Source organism: Salarias fasciatus (genome assembly GCF_902148845.1).
Source record: "Salarias fasciatus chromosome 7 unlocalized genomic scaffold, fSalaFa1.1 super_scaffold_4, whole genome shotgun sequence".
NCBI lineage: Eukaryota > Metazoa > Chordata > Actinopteri > Blenniiformes > Blenniidae > Salarias > Salarias fasciatus.
This window is the reverse complement of record NW_021941229.1, coordinates 13,944,794-13,965,923: the sequence shown is the minus strand read 5'-3', so window position 1 is coordinate 13,965,923 and position 21,130 is coordinate 13,944,794. Positions and strand designations below refer to the sequence as shown.

The following is a 21,130-nucleotide window of genomic DNA, read 5'->3' as shown; positions in this document are numbered from 1 at the left end:
TTCATTTTTCTTTATATAAATTGTAATATTTGTTTTGTTCTTTTCTAGGAGCTGGTGGTGGAGTCAAGTGGTGGTGGTGGTGGATTCCCCCTGGTGGTGGTCGTCCCGTTTAGTTTGTGGTGCACTTCCTTCTTTTGGTTTGCTGTGTTGAGTCTTTGTGTTTTTTTCCCTTAGTTTAAGGTTTCTACCCCCCTTTGGTTCTCCCCCTTCCCAGTCACGGTTGAGCCCCAGCTCCTAGTTCCCTTTTTCACCGTAAGTGTGTGTGTGTGTGTGTGTGTGATAAGAAGCTTCATTATTTTAGATTCTTGGCCTTTTAAAAAGAGACTGTTATAATAAAGTATGGTCATACATATTTTTTTCTTTCTGTAAATAAAATTTCTCAAAACCAACTGACTAGTCTCCGCCTCTCAGTAAAGTTCCGAACCTGTGTGCCCTAAGTTAATTCTCCAGGTGCAATTCCTGGGGTGGCGTTGTTGGCTTTGTTTAGATAGAGGAATCGACAAACTCCATTACCACTCCGTGTCACAAAAGCATAAACTGGAAGTGAAAATAACAGGGAGGCGAGACCTTTCATGGCCGTGCCCACATGTGCAGCTCAAACATAATTATACAACGTTGTAAATAGAGACAAAGAAACATGTTTTTTAAGAGTCCTTAGATCATATTCACCCCCCTCATTTGCCCAATAGGAATAAACTACTCTCTTCAACATCCACAAAGCGAAACAACGGCCACTCTGTTTTAGTAATGGTGAACAAAGCCGACCCAAAACAAAGGATTTTTCTTTAGTTGCTCCACTAAACAGAATAAAAGTCTTTTAAAACAATATAACTTTTGTGAAAGCAGAATTTATGGCAGGGCTGTTGTTCTGAATGATATTTGAGAAAACAGAAACTAAGTGAATTACTATGGAGGTATCTGTTTACAAGATGAATGTTGTCAATGTAATATTTTCATTTTCCATCCACCATCATGATTTTCCAGAAAAGAATTCCTTCTACTCTTTGTGTTGTCAGCTTGTAAGAGCCGTAACATATACTTTGGTGCACAATAAAAGATCTTCAAGTCTGTAAAAGGCAGTAAACTTGTTTTTGTGAGTTGTCATGCCATTGGAAATTAAATTATTTTCATCTTTGCTCAAAGACTGAGGGTGCATCCATTGATTGTGCTTCAACAAAAAGTAAAAATGGAGCAAACGGCTAAAAAAAAAAAAAAAAAAAAATTACATTCTTTAATGGCACCTGGAACACAGTAATCGGAGGTCATGTTCTGTTCATAATGTTGCAATAATTGTTAGTTCAGTGTCATTCATCAGTCGCAGCAGGACATCCACTTTCATGAAAGTTTGGTGTAAATCACTGCAGAGGAAAGTGCTGGGGCTAATCTTGAACTTTTTGTCACTGATTTAAGAAAAGATTCAACTTCAGACTTTGCTCGTTCATATTTCCACTAATTATATGCATTTGATTAGTTTTAGAAACATTTGCTACCGTTTAGTCATGCTGGCATTCTGCGTCTGTGTCTTTCCAGCCCTACAAACATTTAAGGTTATAAAGTTCATTTCTTCCAAAAGACTTCAATGAGTTAAACATCTGGGCAGTAAGGGGATACAGAGAACACGTCCATGGGCATTTTGATTTGGGTCCAAAGTCTTTCCAAAGCAACTTTTACCTTCTATCGGTTGTGATAAAGCGCCTTGCCGCCTTACGGATTTCAACTCGCACATCAAACACTCGAAGAATGCAACGTGGCTGTGATGTGGTTATTAGTGGGACGATAATGTGCATGTTCTGGAGTGTCAGGATATGCCCAGAGATACAAAACTCTGACTTGGTCATCCTGCAGCTGCTGCAAATCAAACACACTCATTGAAAACACGCCGATCTCAGTGATTCACACTTTGACCCGTCTTTGAAAATCACTGCGGCTTTTTTTTTCCCTCAATGCAAATTACACGATCAATAAAACTAGACATGCATCTGGCTTTGGTTAGAGATTCCTACATTTTATGACTGTAAAACAATTTGAACTCGCCCGTTTGATGCAGCTTCAACATAAAGTCTACAGCGGAGCATTAACCCTTGAACGGTATGTCACATGTGACAGGGGTGAGAGTTTGAGACGTTCACATCTTCAGTGTGACTTTTTTCTTTTCTTTTTAACCTGAATTATCTGCAATTTCATTTCCCAGCACTGGAAGCCCAGCAAAGACTTATGCAATGAACATGCTATGAATTTACCCACTTCTTCCGAGGCTTCTTGAAGTGCACAATTTTCCAGATTCAACCTCTTATCGACTCAATCTCGGTTTGGGGATTGAAGGAGAAAATGTGGAGGGATTGTGCAGGTATGTGATGATTACCGTCTGTGACCAGCTGCAGGGTAGGAAACCCCTGCGCTGATGTTACACCTGAGAGACATCAGCAAAGCTCAGATGATCCCCTCAATCTGCCCACCTTTAGTCACCGGCCATCTGCTATGTACATTTAGTAGAAAAAAGAAAAAAAAAAAAAAAACATCTGTTGGCCATCATGAGCCACACTACTTCCCACAGATAAAGAATAAAACAACACTTTGTTGTTAAAATTTATTAGAACAGAAAAATAAAACACTGTATAAAAGTCATCTCAATGAAAAAGTCCAGTTTGATAAATCTTGTAAAACCAAAAAACAGCTGTCACCAGATGTGACGACGTAAAGTGCAACAAAAATCCACGTTGAAGAACACGGTTCACGCTCCTCAGTCCGATCGCAGAAATCCTCAGTGAGTGAAAATGCTCCCGATGAATCGGCGCGACACGCGAAGCTCAACATATCCCAACTGACACTATGAAACGGTTACGATCACAACTTGATCCCGACATGAACGCTCTTTGGATTATTAAATATGTTGCCCCCTCGTGTAAAACAACCAATTCAAATCCCAAAGTGTAAAAGTGTACATCTGAAAATTGCTTCCATTAAAAAAAAACAAAACAAAAAAAAAAAAAAACAGAACAAATCTGATAATCAGCAAAAAAAAACAAAAAAAAAAAACAAAAACATGAGTTACTTCACTGCCCTCGCTTTAAAGAACTCAGTTACAGTTAAATCTGATGATCGACGCAGATGTGTGTTTTTACTTGGTCTTATTAGCACCACGTAACTAAAACTAGTGCAACCAAAATGTAGAAAGTGGAGAAGTGATAATATTATATCTCACCAATTTTTGCTTTATTTAGACCCCCATGAAAAACTCAGTGATGATCTTCTAGATGTAAGATAATTGATTAAGATTCGGAAAATGTGTCCCAATAGCTATTTCTTAAATTTAAAACCCACAAAGTTTGTCAGTAATGACCGATTGTGTAAAGTTGACATATCATGGAGTTGTGATTGATGAAGAAAAGTGACTCTTACTTAAAACATAAAAAAAAAAAAAACTCACCTATAAATGAATTAGCAGTAACATTTAGGCCGATTCGCTGTTATTTGGGAGCTTCTCCCGCTCCTCCTGGACGTTCTCACCACTGGTCAAACACCATAAAGGCTGATCAACGAATCCTCATGGGGGGCTAAATGATTCATGCATGCCAATGTGTCCAAATAGCGTGAAACTAACACTTCTCTCACATTTAATTTTAATCTAAATCATTTTTCTCAGAACTTGTTGGAGGATTTCGATAAATCAGCTGTTTGGCGTATTTGTGTGTGTGTGTGGTCAGTTTTGCTGAGCCGCAGCGGCGGCGGGCTCGGCGGCGGTTTCATCGTCTCTGTCCGTCACCTGCAAGACTTCCTGAAACATGGAGAAGACGCGGCCGAAGTGCGAGCCCTCCCAGAACACCTTGCCGCATCTGGTGCAGACGTAAAACAGCGGGATCCTGGGCAGCAGTCCGGGGGGCACGGTGTGGAGCTGGATGGGCGCCCCACCCGGGAAGGACAGCGTGTCGGGGTCCAGCTCCAAGAGGGAGGCCCAGCGGCACCGAAGGGCGTACCTGGGGAGGGCGGGGCTAACGGAGGGGCCGAGGTTCTCGTCCTCCTGCTGGTCGGACTCCCGCAGCGTGTCGTCCTGCTCCGGCAGAAACCCTACAAGGCAAACATCACTGCTTTAGCAGAAAGAAGCATTTTGTGGCGTGTGGATAAATCTTGAAACACAGCTTCGTATCATGAGGTGTGAACCACATAAAGACAAATCGACAACAAAAAAGATGTGAATGCACCTTTCTCTTTGAGCATCCTGGTCATGTGTTCTTGTGGAATAGAAACGTACTCGTCGCTGTTACATGCCTGCAGAGAGCAGAACACAGCAGATGAATCAGAAGAAGTGCAGTCGTTCATCAAAAGTGCTGGAAGAGAGAAATAATCTCACTGCTCTAACATTTTCAGATACATGACAGTCTAACTTGACACTGGGCTTTGCCACATCACTGCATGTCACTTAGCGCCGGCAGTGATCAGGCCTCACTGTACAAACTAGTTAAGACAGATAAAAGTGGGGCTGCTTCAGCCCGGCAGCTGGTGTGACCCATTCACACCGACAGCAGAGGCACATTTTTCCCAGGTTGCTGCTTTGGTGTGAAAAGGGCCCGAGTGTCACGGAGGGATGGGATTGGTGTGAGCGAGCGTTCAGACGGCGTCGACGCCTCGGTAATGTTCACATGTCCGTGCTGCCTTGTCCTCCTCCGTGGTGAAGGTCTCTCCGCTGAGGACATTAGTGAGCTCTTGTTTGCCGGCCCCTAACGTGAGCACACACACTTGTCTGTGAGCCGTCCTGACGGCGCGTCGGTGCTAAAAACCCCGTCAATACACCTGAGCTCCACCCAGCAAACGGCATTCCACTTTAAAGGTGCACAGTAAATCAAGTCCCAGATCCTTGGCTAGCGTGAGGTTCGTCTCCACTTTGGGGGGGGGGGACAAAAATCAAAAAATAAATTGGGAGGATTAATGCAGCTGACAGAAAAGTGAGCGTTCTCCTCTGTGTGTTCATGCAGAGCAGCGGCGTCCGTCTCTGTGGTGACGGAGGTCAAGACTGGGGAAAGTGGCGACAGAGACGGCGGAGGTGTGGGAATAGCAGAGGTGTAATCTCCTGCCTCGACTGTGGGAATGAAGCTCATCTCTCCTTCAGCACATTGACATGGTTGTCCTCAAACAAACACGCACAGAAAAAAAAAAACCACAGGGAGAAAATACTTTACAATTTGCACAGGGCTACACAACACTGTGCATAAACCACAAGCATACAATCGCACACAGGCTCGTACACATGGCTCACACATACGAGCGCGGCCGCCGCCAGGAAAACACAGCGAGCTATTTGCTCAGCTCAAAGTTTCCCAGAGTTGAGCAAGCCAGAACCTGCTCTGAACTTTCAGGGCTAAGCCACGGACAGGCGGGCACACACGCAACCTGCATGGAAATAACTCCACAATTAATCCAAACACTTAGGTACAAGAGCAATGATCCAGCAGAAATCCACCAGGCAGCAAGCGAAAGGAGGGTGACTGATGTAAATTAAACACACACGCGCAGATATTAGCAGATCTGCACACAGGCGATGTCTGTGAGCGGCCGGCGCTTGTTTTTCTACTTAAGTGCAGGATTTCAGGGGCATGTTTCTGTCACAGGGAAGGTAATAAACAAAGCTGCCTCCCGCGGAGCTTTAAAGCACCACTGACCCAATTCCAGGACAGAAATCAACCTGGTGCGCGTCCGAGTTCCTCAAGCGGCTCCAATTACGTGCACGCCGGTCACCTGCTTTGACATTTCTTGAGAATCGACGCCGACGTCACGTTTGCTGCACCGCTCTCCTCTCGGTGCAAAGCCACAAAACTTCCCCGAGTGAGACAAACGGTGCCTGTTTTACACATTTGTAGAAGTGAAAAATAAAAAGGGGAGCTTCAAGAAGGTGTTCAACCGTCCCGTCCCCCCCCCCCCCCCCCCAACGACAATTCAGAGCTTGCAGGAGGGCCTCAACACCCAATTCAAACCAGCCCAACGTCCCAAAGCATTTCACAGTGTTGGCATTTTTTCTTTTTTTTTTTTTAATCTAACTCTGCAAAGTTTCAGGCGGTTGCCGCATTGTCTCGCTCGCTCTGTCCTTTTGCTCTCTCGGAGTTTCCTTCAGGGAACCTCCTGCGTTCTCACACTCTGAACGCTCCTTGCCGTGACAACAAAAGCTATCTAAAGTGTGATACTGTGTTTCAAAGGATGGGAGATGGTGGAAAAAAAAAAAAAAAGAGGGGGGGATAGTGAGGAGGAGGTAGGAAAGTGAGGGGGGTGAGAAAAAAGGAGGTGGGGGAGAGCGGGGGATTTTTTTTTTTTTCCCCCCCTAACGTGCTCAAACACACTGCGCTGGCTCTGTGGGCAGCTCCCATGGGAAAATCCTAAACTGATCTCAGAAGGCGGTGCTTTTATGGCCGATGTAGGTCACATGGTCGGACCAGCCAATTGGGCACTGCTGATTTGATTCAAATCGTGGTAAGTCAGGTAAGGGGGCAGCGTGGGAAATGGAGAGAAGAAGAGTGCGAGGGAAGCATGAACGGATCTTTTGCTTACCGTTTGGAAAAAAAACAAAAACAAAACAAAAAAGGTTCCTTTTCCATCGCGATGTAAATTTCATGATCAAACATATTTTGATAAACTTCACGGTCCACTGTCTGAAGACATCTGTGTCTAAATCTAGAGCATCCCATCTAAGAAAAACAATAAACAAAAATACGTTTCTTTTTTTACTTGTGGAAAAACAATGTGAACCATTCTGACAGTGCATCTCTGTAAATCGATGCCCGCTCAGTGGAAGAGGGACGACACGACTAACTGGAGGAATGAGAAAACGAGGAGATCTGAAGAGCAGTGGCTTCCCATGCTGTTCTTCAGGCTATGTTCAGCGATTCAGATGCCCTCTTTCAGAAAGACACGTGACACAAAACTGCAGTAAAGTTCAGTGTTTTCATTCTGTCTTTCCCAGAATGATAGAAGGAAACAGAATACTTTCAGCTCACTAACCAAAAAGGCATCCTTTCGGTATCAATCCTTGAATTGCGCCCTCCGATTAAAAAATAAATTCTGGTGATCAACAGTTTAATTTCTACCCATTCTGTAGATAAAGATAATTTTCACAAACTGAAACCATCTTTTTAATAATTGGGCTAAATTACAATCAACCAAAGTTACCTACTGTTGATGTAAAAACAAACTAAGTCCCTGCAGCGTTCCCACAGCTCGGTTTAGCTCATTCACCTCTTAGCCAGACAGTGTTATGATTAAATCTTTGTCCTGATATATCTACACGATGATAGCTTGAGCCGGGACATTTAGAAAGAGTGAAAATATCTGCTCAACATGGTTGTAAAAGCAGACAAAGTCTGACGACACGGGTGGAAATTATGAGGGGATTGGTTTCCGGACTCCCTTGTATTTTTGGAAAAACTGATATTTTTCTCCCAATCATCCTTTTAGACATAAAACACTTTAGACATTTGATGCCGCGAGCCCAAATGAAGTGTGAAACCACACGACTTATCAAAATGTACTGAAAAAAGTGGGTTAACCAAGAGTAAAAAACATGTCACTGCAAAGTATTTAGGAGTCAAATCAGATCCTCTGCTGCATTGTCATCCTCTAATTACAGCAATTAACTCAAAAGTAGAGACACTTTCTCTTGCCACAAAAATCTTGTTTTTCTGACCACAATCTCACAAACTGACACATTCTGCAGGCACTGCCACACCGGCTGTGTCTTTGGCGATGTGCTGCTATCTTAATACGCTTCACATCGGCCTGGTGGACGCTGTCATCATAAATTCTTGACGTGCACAGAGTGTTTAAACACCTGGAGTAAAAGGTCACTTTTCAGCTCTTAGATGAGCGTGTGTGTGTGTGTGTGTGTGTGTGTGTGTGTGTGGTGTGTGTGTGTGTGTGTGTGTGTGTGTGTGTGTGTGTGGGGGGGGGGGGGGGGGGGGGGGGGCTGTGCTGACCTACTAAATGTACTTTCCCACAGTATCCTGAGGGTATCTGGCCAGCGTCTCAGGCCGACAGTCTGAGGTAATTACCAGCTCTGCTAACTAACCACTACCACCTGACGGCAACCTGAACTTGGACCACGGCAGAGCCTGTCTGAACTTGACATCACACACACCTTCCTCTGACTCACCGCGCACGCACGCACGCACACACACAAATGCGAAGTGGCACACACCGCAGAGGCATGCGAAAGATGTAAAAACTCACATGAAAGCCTTGCCCATCCCTGACTCATGATGCACCCAATCATTTTACCTGCATGGAGTGCAAATTACAAAAGTCCCATCGTGTTGTTCCTGATTTTCCCAGGAGCGCACTTCACCGACTACTGCATATCCTGGCAATTAGTACGATGTTCTCAGACACCTTTTTAACTAAACAGGAAGCAAATGGGAACTGAGGAGGGCAGCGTCTGTCATTTTCTCAGTGAAATGTTTTCCTTTTGTTGCGTGGTGCTACAGTAGCTTGCCAGTTCTGGTAATGTGAGAAAGGTCTGAGCATCCAGAAGACTCTTACTATAGAGTGCTGTTGCTGTAGAACATGGAGAGTGGGGTTTGGAATATTTTCCATTAAAAAAAAATTAAAAGACAGTGCACAAAGCAGCCTACATTCAAACAAAACTTGAAAATATTAAGCAGCATTGACGTTGCAATGAGTTTAAAATAAAGCTATACCATTGTAGATGGAGGCTTTTAAACTGTGCTGGACGCAGCCATGATTTCTTAAAAGTATGTTCACAGTTTCCAGCAGAAACTCATTTCGTGCTTTAAAATTAAAATATTTCCTGTCCTATAAAGACTATGTATGCATGAATATTAATTTAGTGGCTGTGATTAATTGAAAACTCACAAGAAAAGTCAAACCCTGTGCTCTCTGTCATTCACGGCCTTGGCGTGGTTTGGTTTAAGATGTAATCTCCCTCATTCTGTGTAATTCCTGCTCAATCAGCTTGCTTCTTTCTTGTCAACACCGTTTCACACTTTTGACCAGTTTCTCATCCACCTCCTCCTGCCCTCAACATTTCTGCCTTTTCTCCCCTCCCCTCCTCCTTCGGCCTGCCTTTATTTGTGCCCACTAAAAGGGGTAATGAAGAAGATAATAGTCTGGAGTCGAGCAGATAACAGTCTCGCCGTCACACAAATAGCCCTAATGCTTTCTCCTGGCTTGGCACAGCTCGTCCATTCTGTTTTTTACACACTCAACCTTCAACCTCGACCTCCATCGCTCCCTCCCTGTGCAGTTCAGCTGATGTCTTCTCTCCTCCAAGCGCCATCAACCCCCTTCCAGTCTCTACTTATATTTCCCTGCATTTTTTTTTCCTCCTCTGGTTGTCTATCACCTCTAACCCATTTCTTTCTCTCCTTCCCCAAGTGCTTCTTTTCCTTCTTTCTCTCTCTCTTCAGACGCCAGATAGCTGGGGCCGGCCTAAGCCAAACAGCTCAGGAAAACAAGGAGCTGAAAAGGTCGGTTAACAATGCTGCTCACTGGGCAATGAGTTTTGAAGAGGGATGAAAACACCATCTTAAAAACATAAAGCTGGATTAAACCCTTCAGCCGGTCTCTATTCAGATGTTCCTTCTTTAGAGGCCTTGAAATTAAAACGCTAAATATTTGAAGTCGCAGCTGAAAGTTGCTGCAAATGTTCAACAAACTTATTGCACACATTTTACAGGTCGCAGCTTCTCAATTACTAAATAATTGCAGGTTTCGCGTGTCGCAGCGTTTCCCCTTTAATTACCGAGATTGTGGTGGCAAACCATTGTCTACGTCGTCTCGCCGCAGTTCTTAATGAATTTAAAGTGTCTTTGTAATTCTAAAAATAACAGAAACTTCATTGTGTTTGTTAAACCCAGCCTGTGCATCAGAGCACCAGACTGACGCATTTAAATTTAAATCAAACAAGGCATTTACCATTTTCTTGGACACCCTCAGGGGCCCCAAGAGAGGTACACATTACACAGACTTACAAACTAGCAGCCATTAAATACAACTGGCTTAGAAGCATAACGGCAACACCAGAAAAGGCTAATTAACAATGAAAGACTGACCAGTTTTCCCATTAACTGTCCTGATTGAAGCAGCCTACAATACGTCCCAACACAATATTTCTACTAACAGAGAGTGCACGTGGATTGTACAGCATGCGACGGCCACATGTTCAAGCCCAAGTGACGTCCAGCCACCACACACACACTCACGAAATCCTGTGGGAATCGCAGTGCGTCCTTTGACACATTTTGGGTTTCTGCTTGTTTTCCTTTGATTGTTGCACAATTGCCCAGGTCCCACAAATGGAGGCTTTTGTGGTCCCATCATGTGGGCAATAAAGTCACTTGGTTCTCTCAAATGAAGAAGAAGGGAAAAAAAAAAAAAAAAAAAAGGCAACCACACAACAGTCGGCTGACATTTGGCTTTCTGGACCAGATTTGGAGCTTCAAATGTCCTCCTGCTCTCTTTAACATTTGTCTCAGATGGGACATTTGTGTTTTCTTTCCCCCCCCAAGATCAAAACTGTCAAATCCGCTTATTTGGCTCATGCCCTCATTGCACTCAGGCGACCTGACGTTACGACATCCGCAGCTTTCCTCGACATGCGCGAACAGTTCTCAAACTGTCACTACACCCACACACACTCAAACTGAAATTCCACCCACCGGATCCATCAAACCTGAGCTACATCTGCACACATACAATGCCTCGTCATGGGAGAGCCACCGGCAGATTCCTTTGGTCAACGTTTATCGCTGCTGGCGCATATTTCACCTTCCCACCCCCCACCCCCCAGCCTCCTCTCACTTTTCCTTTTTTTCTAATCTCTTCCTGATGCCGAGGCACGCAGGGAATGTTATTGTAATGCAGAGTGATTCATCTAGGACTGTAAATATTGACAGTGGTGGCTGCTGCTGGTCTGGTCCGCTCTCTCATCGCGAGCTGTGAGGGAACGGCGGGTCTCGGACTCTCTCACATGGCTCTTTGACAGAAGGAGGTGTGAATGTCAGAGTGAGGTCCCAGCAAAATGACTTCACATGCCGGCCCACTGATTTCAGAGGGGAACCTTGCGTAATCCGACGTGAGAGCCTGACAGCAAAGACATGACAGAAGCCCATAAGTCAAGATTAAATTCTCATTCTGCGTGTTTTTCTCATTTCTTCAAAGAGTTCTGCATGGGTGAAACTTGCAGACTGAATATACACAAACGTGTGCATGCACCGATTTGGAGTGGAGGCCGTGTGCCAGGATTTGTCACCCCACACCTTAATGATTCATCACTGAAAGACTACCAAGAAACACAGAGGGCATTAAAATACTGAGAAATCATCCTTGAAAACAACAACAAAACACAATCAACACCAATCACATAAAAGCCGTGACTGATGAAGAGCAGATTCCTACTAATTTGAAGCAGGTTTTGACTGATGCTGCCCAAATACAGCAAGACAACATGACGTGTTTTCTAGTTTGTACAGCAAATACAATCAAACATCTTTTTTCCCAAGTCACTCAGGTGTTTGTTTTTTTTTTTTTTTGGGGGGGGGGGGCACGAAAGTAAAATGAATTCAAGTTTTCCCCTTTTTTTCCAAATTAACTAACTTTTCAAAATTGGGCTGTTAGCCAATGTACCCGTCTGTGGTTTTCACAGCGCAGACAGTCTCACATTAAACATGTGCAAAATTCAGCAGAATTTTGTCTGGTTGGCCAATCAACCGCAGAAGACCCGGGGGCCATAAATCAACAGTATTGCGACACAAACCCTGTGAATCGCTGTTAATCTTCCCCGCAGAGCCTGACATGCATATCCACAAATTTGTAACTACATGTCGAAGCAGTGCAGACTGCAGAGGCTGCGATTCGTCTGCTCCACTACACCATTCCCCCATACCGGGCTTTTCCAGTGTGATCTCTATACACACGAGATAAAACTTGATTTGCTTGGAAACTGTTGGATGTTCGTTTCCATCACTGTCGAAGTGTGCCCCTGGGTGAAGTGGATTATACGGCGTCCTCCCAAACGGACATGCACACAAAGTCTCACGGAAACCCGACTGAAACCTGTAGTCCTTCTAGCGAACGTTGGTTATCTACAGTTACAATGCATTTATAAGTTTGGAGTCTTTTGTGAGTCCTACTTTAACATCTGCTGTTACCAGCATGTATTTACAGAAATCCATCACTCGTTAACATGGGAACCAGTTAATCCAAAACACCGTACCGGCATGGAGCGGATTATCGATCGGCGCAGACTACCTCGTGCAATCGGATCCGAAATCTAATCCGCTCCAAGTGAAGCGGAGCCACTCAGGTGTTTATATGACACATTTACAATCCAATTATACAGAGGGTTTTTGGGCCCATGTAAACGTGGTCATTGATGCCGAACTTCGAAAGGTCCACGATGGCGTCGGAGTAACTCACTGCCATTTGCCCCATATCGACGCCAAGGGACACCTCAGCCAAGCCAGCTAGCACATAATTACTGTTTCAAACTCTGCAGGGCTTGCAGGCCAAAGCAGACCGATTCACACATCAATCAGGGTCATCATATGGATATTATCAGGACACACACAGCTCGCAGTGGACAGGCTATGGGAGAGTGAGATAAAGGCAAATAAAAGAGGGAAAGGGCTTGAGGTTAAGTGGCAATAATGATACGGGATAAGACGCCAGTGCGTGTGTGGGTCTGTGAATTCAAACTCACTTCAAAGTGTCTCTGGGAGCCTTGTTCATGTCAACAGGACACACAGGAGAGGCACACAGCATTGGAAAGCAGAGAGGTGGAGAGGGGGAGGTTAAAAAAAGAGGGTGTGGGGGTAAAAAAGGAAGCGGTACACGATGGTGAACAAAGGCCAAAGGGAAAGAGTGGACTGATGTGGAGGAGGGTAAGGAAGGGTTAAGCAGAAGTGGGTCGGAGGTGAGAGGTTGGGGCATGTGGTTAGTAAAGGAGGGGTGAGGAGCGCTGGCGGTGAAGGGGTTCACCTCTGGTGTGAAGGCAGTGAGGTAAGACCAAAGAGAAAGGAGGATGGAGAGAGTTCCCGGGTTGTGCAGTCTTCTTGTAATTTCACCATTCCTTCCCTTTCCCCCACTCCCCTGTTCCCCCCCTTCCCTCCCTCCTCCACTGCACCCTCTCTGCGACCGGCCCCGGCAAATTCCCTAGGGCCAGGGGCAGTCCCCTTTCAGTCTCCAGTGACACAGTAATTAGAAGTGTGGGAACTGAATCCGTCCCTCTTTCTGAGCCCCGCGCTCCCCTCTCCCCCCCCTCCTGCGCTACCATGCTCGCTTGCTCTCTCTCCTTTCGCTGGCCCTTGTCACCCCCCCAAACCATCTCCCAGTTCCTAACCCCCTTCCCCTTTTACTTCCTTTACCACCTCTATTTTTGCACCCCACCTCAAATTCACGATTACAGGAGGAAGCATCCAAACATGTCACACCTAGCAGTGGGGTAGGTTTATAAATAGTTCACATCAAAGCCTGTGGAAGGTCTGCTTCATCCGTGTCCAGTGTGGCCATACGCTCTCATACACACAAATAATCTCCTTAATTAGAAATTTTGCGGATATATCAGATAATCCCATTCTGACAAGTTCATATGGGCTGAATCCACACTGGCCACCTGTGATGTTGATGAGAGCTACGCATCTCGCACTCTCACACACACACACTCAACCCCATACTCTTCATCCAGCCCCCCCACCGCCACCCTGACCCCAACCCCAAACCACCCCGCCTCACTCCCTCCTCCCCTGCTACAGCCACATAGTCCCCTATCTCTTCGAACAGAGCAACGCTGTCTCTCTCCCCCTCTGTCAAGCCCACCACCGCCGCCGCCGCCCCAACCCCCATTCGCTATCTCCGCGGCGATAACCATGGGAACAGCAGCACTGTGGGAACGGGCCACCAGTTGACCAAAATAGACAGCAGGAAAATGGAGGGAAAGAAAGAAAAGAAAGGACTCCCTGCGTCCAAGGAGGCCTTCCGAGAGAGAGAGAGTGTGTGTGTGTGTGTTCGTAGTGGGTCCATGGGATCACTCAGACAGACAGGTACTCAAGCACTCACCTCACCCCAACAAAGGGGGGTGCTGGGCAGCTCGACTTGTGACATTAATGAATTAACAGAGAGGCAGATTTGGTTTGAGGTGATGGGACACGCTGGTGGCGCTTCTTCTCACACACACACACACTCGCATACGCGGACAATGTTAACGGTGCGACAGTCAAAAGCAGAGTCCCACGCAACAATGGCTGAGCCCAAACCACAAATACACACACCCAAACAGATCAGTGACATTGCACCATCACACACCCAGGCACACCCACAGTCACACACACACGTGCAAAGGCCAGCACTCTGCCTTATGAATGAACGAGGCGTCTGGAATGGTTGGTATCCAAGAGCTTTAAATAAGCAACGAGTGAAAGTTACTGTATTCATATAAAGCAAAAGTATTGGAGTACTCAAATGAACTGAAGCACTTAAAGGGAAAGGCTAAGTTATTCAGGGATCTTACATCAAGTTCTAAAGTGTCACAACGTTCCTCAATGCAAGACGATGATGACAGAAAACCATGTTTTATTCTGATATAGTGATGAAATCAAGTGTTATGTTGCTGCACTTTCAGACAAAACCCTGCATCTCTACGTCAGACATACTGAGAATCAGTTGGATTTTTTTGTCCAAAGACAAAGCTTGATGTTCCCAAAAGTACACACACAAACAGAGAAAAGCAAACAAAGTCCTCGGCCTGCGTGGTTTCAGCTAAAAGGCTGGGATGCGTTTCCGATGAGAAACAGGGCTTTTCCTTGTCCTTCCAGGGGAGGTGAAGGAATTGGGGAAAGACGCAAGCAGTGCATCATCATTTTTTTTTTTTTTTTTTTTTAAACCGAGCACGGGTCAAATTTTCCATTCCATTTATAATCACCAAGGCTTCAAGACATCCTAAAGTCTAAGATATCTGACCCACGTGTCTAATTTTCATTCTCTCTTTGCAGATGACCCTGTCAGTTTGTTTTCCATCTGTAATTCCCACCTTTTTGATTGGCCCACACATCAACATGTAGCTCTTTCTCTTGATTATTATATTTATATCAATCCATCTATCTATGCACATCCATTTATCCATCAACCACCAGTTGCTTTTTCAGGCCTCTCCCAGGCCAAGCAGCCTGACCTCTCCAGTCCTCTACCTCCTTGCTCCCAGGGGGTTAGGGGGTGTGTGCCTCTGACCATTCCCATCCCGCTAGGACTTTCACTTTAATCTGACTCCGCGAGCAGCAGTGGAGAAAGAGAGAACAAAACGAGAGAAAATGTGTGCATGTGTGCACCCGCCAAGCCTGGAGCTCCCAAAGCAAACAAACTTCTAACCTCCCGATAACATCACATCACGCAAACGGCGGGCTTTCCAAAGAAGCCGCTGCAAGACACAGCTGAAGGTTTTCAGGCCGATCTGAGCTCGAATTCCAGGGGCGCACAAGTGCAGGTTACAAGCAGCGAACATGCTGCACTTATTCAAACAACGCTCAGAGACGGCATAGACCTCTACGAAGAACTGTGAAAACAAACAGTTGCAATGATGCCATTCCAGGTTTTTGCCCATGAGAGACAAAGTAAGAACAAAACAGCAATATATCACTGAAGCATGAATTTCCTACAAAACACAGTTAAGTTCACAAACCACAGACTGTTGGGTGGGGTGGCGGGGGGTTAGCTTTGATTAACTCTGTCTCCATGAGGTTTAAATTCAATTGTTGACACAACTACTTCTCGGAAACTGCAAGCACACACACACACACACACGAGCTTGATCTGACACAGCATCAATCTACACACAGATGGTCGACAGACGGTTAGCATTGTAAAGAGATACAGGACAGTGAACTCCGGTCTTGGAGGTTCTCTATGCCTATAAATTCACATGCCAGTGAAAGTGCGAGCCATTTCCCCCCCCCCCCCAAACAGAATTTAAAAGTAGAAGTCAAATGCAGACCAGGTGAACGTACGACCCAGCTTGTTCGAATAGAATACAGACATTCTTAGTAGCGCTGCTACACAGAAAAAAACAGAATAAATAAAGTTAATTTATTCTGTGGGATTAATATCAATGTAAATAGAAACCGACAAACCCACCCTTTCATAACTCTACGATTCTGAGATTGTTTTATTTGTCAAACCCATTAAGAGCAGACAGGAAGACCCATACAATCACAGAACTTCAATGCCCTCACGCCTGTGTTACTGTAAAGCACTGACAACAGACCACACACATTCACCATGCATGGAGATAGCAATCATAAGCTGAACAGTAGCTAAAATTACGCATCTGGTAACCTAGCATTAAGGAGACATCAAGGAGAAAAGGAGCATCATTTGCTTGAAAAACGTATTCAATGACAATGTGTCAATCCTTCTCCTGTCTTGCTAAATACCTGTCAACCACAAACTGTTTCCTACACTGATGGGGGGGAATCATATTCACGCAGTCGTGTGGAAGGATTAAATCACATACATCTCATTTAGCTAAGTTGAACTGTGTGGAGAAAACTTCCTATATGGAATTATTCCGACTTGGGTCAGTAGATCCCAGCTGAGAATAGAGAAAAGCAAGTAGGGAGGGGGGCACCGTGGACTGACTGCCTGTCTGTCACAGAGCCACTACTGTGTAAGAAAAACGGTTCTCAAACAGTTGCTGAACGGAACACAGCCTCTGTCTTCAGCCTGTGATGTTGTTGGCCTCTTCAGAAACTTGTGCAATTCACATCATTTTTCTTCAAACAGTCAAATTATCCTCATATCTTGAAGTCATGGCAAGCAGATCAAAGTCCCCCCCCCCAAAAAAAAAAAAGAGCTGAGGGAGCTCATTTGTCATATCACAGGCGAGCAAGTGTGGCCAGCTTGTAAGCCGGGCCTGCATGCGGAGGAGTCGCTCATGCCACTAAAGTGGACCCGTGTGCCTCGGAGTTGTGATAATAACAACCTTAAACCTCTCAGCTATTTCTCACTGGCAGGTATTAGCACGGCTGACAAGAGTTCTTTATCACTGCCGGTTGTGTGCGGCAGCGCGGGCTGAACGCGCTGGGATGGCTTGCTCTGTTGTGGTGCACGCAGAGTGTGGGAGAATGATCTATGATTCACTAAGCTGCAAAGACCAAAGATCACATTTCACTATCGCAAGGGAAACCATTAAACCATGACCACAGACACAAAGACGATCATACCAGCAGTATCTGGGAGAGCGAAGCATGACTGCTAGAGCTGGTTCTCATAACATTTTTCTTAAGTTACCTACTTGATTTCAATTTCACTGATCGAGACTGAATTTAGGATTAATCTAGATTACATAATTGCACACACACTTTGAAAGGTGAAATAAAAGCATTCCAACCACACTCGAAAGTTCTCAATGCTGCTGCGAACAAATATTTGACCTACTTCCACAAGTAGTTTAATGTACTTCAGATCTCATGAGGCCTGAAGCATGCTGTAGGTCTGACTCATTAACCTAAGAAATGCACATTTAATGTTACACAACACAGCATGTCTGAATGCAGTTTTAATGGCATAAGATCAGTTCCCTGCGTCGCGCTGTGGTCATTAGCTGACCCGGGGGTTTGTTATTACACTGCAAAGAATTTCGCCTCCCTTAGGAGACTATTTGGAAGCAGAGGGCAATCACTCACAGCGGCGCAGTCTGGCCGTGCGGCTACTGTGCTCTGCAAAACATGAGAAACTTCCTCTTTCTCTGTGTATGTTTGAGAGGAAGGCATCAGTAAGTGGTTCCCTCTCCCCGAGCGGCAGGGGAAAGTAGACCCTCTCGAGTGCCTCTTGGCTTCCCCACCTCCCCCATGAGCCAATAACGCAGTCAGACACAGACACACACACATGCACACACACACACACACAGTGTGGTTTCTCCTCTGGAGGGGAACATAAACAGGGCTGTCTGTCTGCAAGTGGAGAGCTAGTTCTCATGACATCACCACCCAGCAGGAATGCTCCGCTCTGCCACGTCAAAGCTCTCCACACCAACCGGCAAGCCCGCGCGCACACACATGCACGCACAAAAACATGCTAGGTGATTTATGCACGTCCACATTTTCACAGGGAAACGCAGCACATACACAATGTGCAATTCATTGGAATCTGGAACTGGTTTTTTTCCTTTTCTTTCATATCTTCTCTGACATTTTCTTAATTGGCAGTCGTGTTTGATTTGTCAGACTTCCTCTTCCTCCGCATCTCCTCCTCTTATCTTTATCTCTCTGTTTACTAGTTCTTCCTGAATGATTCCCCATCCTTTATATCAGCGTGGTCCACGGTGTCAGGACCACACACGGACCACACATGAGAAAAGACCAACATGTATAGCATGTCGAACGCGGCGAGGAGGAGAGCTGTATCACCTATGAGAATCTCGGTGTGTATTTGCGTGTGTGTTGGGGTGGAGGGGGGACATGGGAAATTACGCACTACTTCATTGTATTGGTGTTTGGAGGAAAAGCCCTATTGAAGCTCTCTCTCCTTCCTTCTCACCTCTCTTCCTCCCTCGCCAACTCTCTCCTCCCATTTCCATCCCTCCATCTCTTCCTGCCTCATATTTCTCTCTTCCTGGTTATCTCCACCTTTTTGCTATTTTCACCTCCTTACTTCACTTTCTTTCCTCTCTCCATCGCTGCCCGTCACCTTGTCCTGTTTTCTCACCATTTCTCTCTCCCGCTTTCTTTTTCATCCTCCGTGTTTCTCTCAGGCTTTTTTTGAGGGTGGGGGTGGAGGGGGGGGGGGGGGGGGGTGGGTGCAGAGGCAGGAAGCAGCTTGGCTCTTAGACAATGGAACACATCAAAATAAAAAAACAGCACCAGCCTCACCAACTTCACACTCACACATGCAGTCACACACACAAACAGAGCAAGACAAACAGGACATTCCAGCTGCCGGCTGCACCGGATTCCTCGCCTTGGCTAATCTGAAACGGAGAGTGAGACTGGGAGTGGAGCGGAGCGGGGAGGCAGGGTGAGAACTTTGGAAGAGCAGGGGAGATGGAAAATCAGCAGGCCAAACGGGGGGCTAAGCAGGACAAACTGACATTGCTGAGTATAGCAGGGAACGCATCAAAAACCTGCCAGGGTGCCGTGGCAATGACGCATGCTATTACGGCAATTTTTAATTGGGTGATTTGACACCAGCTCCTAGGTTGGATTTTGGGATCTACGACGTTGGGGCAGGGTGGGTGTGAACACGAAACTTCCCCAAAACAGACACACAGAACAGCACTTAAGCAACGGTCTCAGATGAAGTTCAGTACAGCGTGAGTGCAACGTGGACGCAACTACATCACAACGTCCGTTTGTTTCACTTATTAAGGCTTGTGTGAATATTGTACCTGTGAAACATAGTGAAAGACGATGTCAAAAGCTCCCGTAAATCTTCATTTACAAGGATCGAGCAAAGACTTCAAAAAGAGATTGGCACACACTGCAGGATATATCAGAGTTCGCAATGCCAGTATTAAAGCGGGATGGAGCAGTAAAAGGAAAAGGTGGTCCAAAAAGCTCCACCAAGTATTTAGGAGGAGATGGGTCAGAGCCACTTGAGCATGCCCTCCTCAGATCGTCATGGTAACGTCTAGTAACGTCTAGTTTGGCATCTGCATGAGAGAGTTCAAAGTGACCATGAGCAAAACCAACTACAACTATTCAATTTTTCTTTTGGTCACCATCAGAAGCACATCCTCGTCCATGGTAACAGGAGTGAAAACAGTTTAAAACGATATTAATTCCGTTTGTGTGACTCTACTTCTAAACATGCACATAGGTATTCATAAGAGTTCTGACACACATATCCAAAAATGGGCTATTTCTGATGCAATGTAATTGCAATGTAAGACATTGCAGGTACACATAGCTCGTAACAGATTTTTAATCCCTGGACTGACTACAGATATAACACGACATGTTGCAGAGTAATCCAGCCTTCCAGTAGTTACAAGGAAAACGAGAGGCCACGAGGAAACAAGATATTCTCACACAGTCATGCAAACAGACATTCACACAGATACACATCGTGTATGCACCCGCACACACAGGTGTCACTGCGCTGCTATGCTATCCTGGGGCCAACTTCACTGTGGGAAAAGGGAGCAGGCCTGATTTCTGAAATGCTTGCTGAGTGATGGCTCATCGTGTCTCTTATCTAGCCGAGCATATGTGTATCTGCTATTGTGTCTGCCCAAACAGCTGTGGGCTTTTCTTGGGATTTTCACACTATTTCCGGAAAAAAAAAAAAAAACTGGCTCTTTCACAAGAGTTGAACACTTGCCAGCAACTATAGAACACTTATTTGCTACCATCATTAAAGGTGCTGTAGGCAGGATTTTGCTAGTCAATGCTAATTTTTCTGTGTTTTCTTTGGATTAAATGTTAGAGTACCCATTGATAATCCTTTAGGAGTGTAGCATAACTGCACTACCGCGAGGGCGCAGCGTTTCCATCTGTCTCTGTTCTGAGCTGAAAAGGAATCTCGACAGCTCCAGGTATCTTTGACCAATCAGAAGAGCCCATGAGGCTCTAACCGTGATTGGTCGAGGGGCATTCGTCACACGTTCTTGTGGGAGGGGCTTAACTTGTGTAAGGACGTGATGTCAGAGAAAACAGGACAGGATTGGCTGTGCTGGGTTTCAAATCGCCATCTTGCTTAGGTAAACCTAAGCAAGATGGCGGAGATGCAGAATCCTACCTACAGCACCTTTAATTACGCAACTGCAAATATATTAGAGTATTGACAATGAAGTTTTGTAAGGTACATTTTTGTATTTAGCATGTAAAGACAGTCTAGCTAAAAATGGAAGCTTTACCTGCAGAGAAAAACCGAATGAGCAACATTTCTATGTACTGATGTAGAAAACCATTTCAGATAAATCTAGAAACTTCAATGACAAAACCTATATTTCCACACTAATGTTTCTAGCAATACTTTTTTTTTTTTTCGAAAAAAATATATATATTCATAATTAAGGTACTTTATAAAATCATGGAAAGATTGAATATTGTATCTGAAATGCGTCTGCAGAACCCTGCCTCTATGAATTTGGAGTGATGCTAGTTATTTATATTTTTACAGAACTAATTACTATGAGGAACTGCTT

The 21,130-nt window shown here is 45.1% G+C and overlaps 1 protein-coding gene across 1 annotated transcript in view; it reads right to left on the bottom strand.

Moving 5' to 3' along the window:
* Positions 1–2,590: 2,590 nt before the first annotated feature.
* Positions 2,591–21,130, bottom strand: part of exd3 (exonuclease 3'-5' domain containing 3) — a 36,531-nt gene continuing 17,991 nt past the window's right edge. The window contains exons 20-21 of the mRNA XM_030084256.1: positions 4,200–4,266; positions 2,591–4,065 (exon numbers count right to left, since the gene is read on the bottom strand). Of these exons, the coding sequence (XP_029940116.1) occupies positions 3,701–4,065; positions 4,200–4,266 (432 nt within the window). The 3' untranslated portion in view covers positions 2,591–3,700. The remainder of the gene's footprint in view (positions 4,066–4,199; positions 4,267–21,130) is intronic.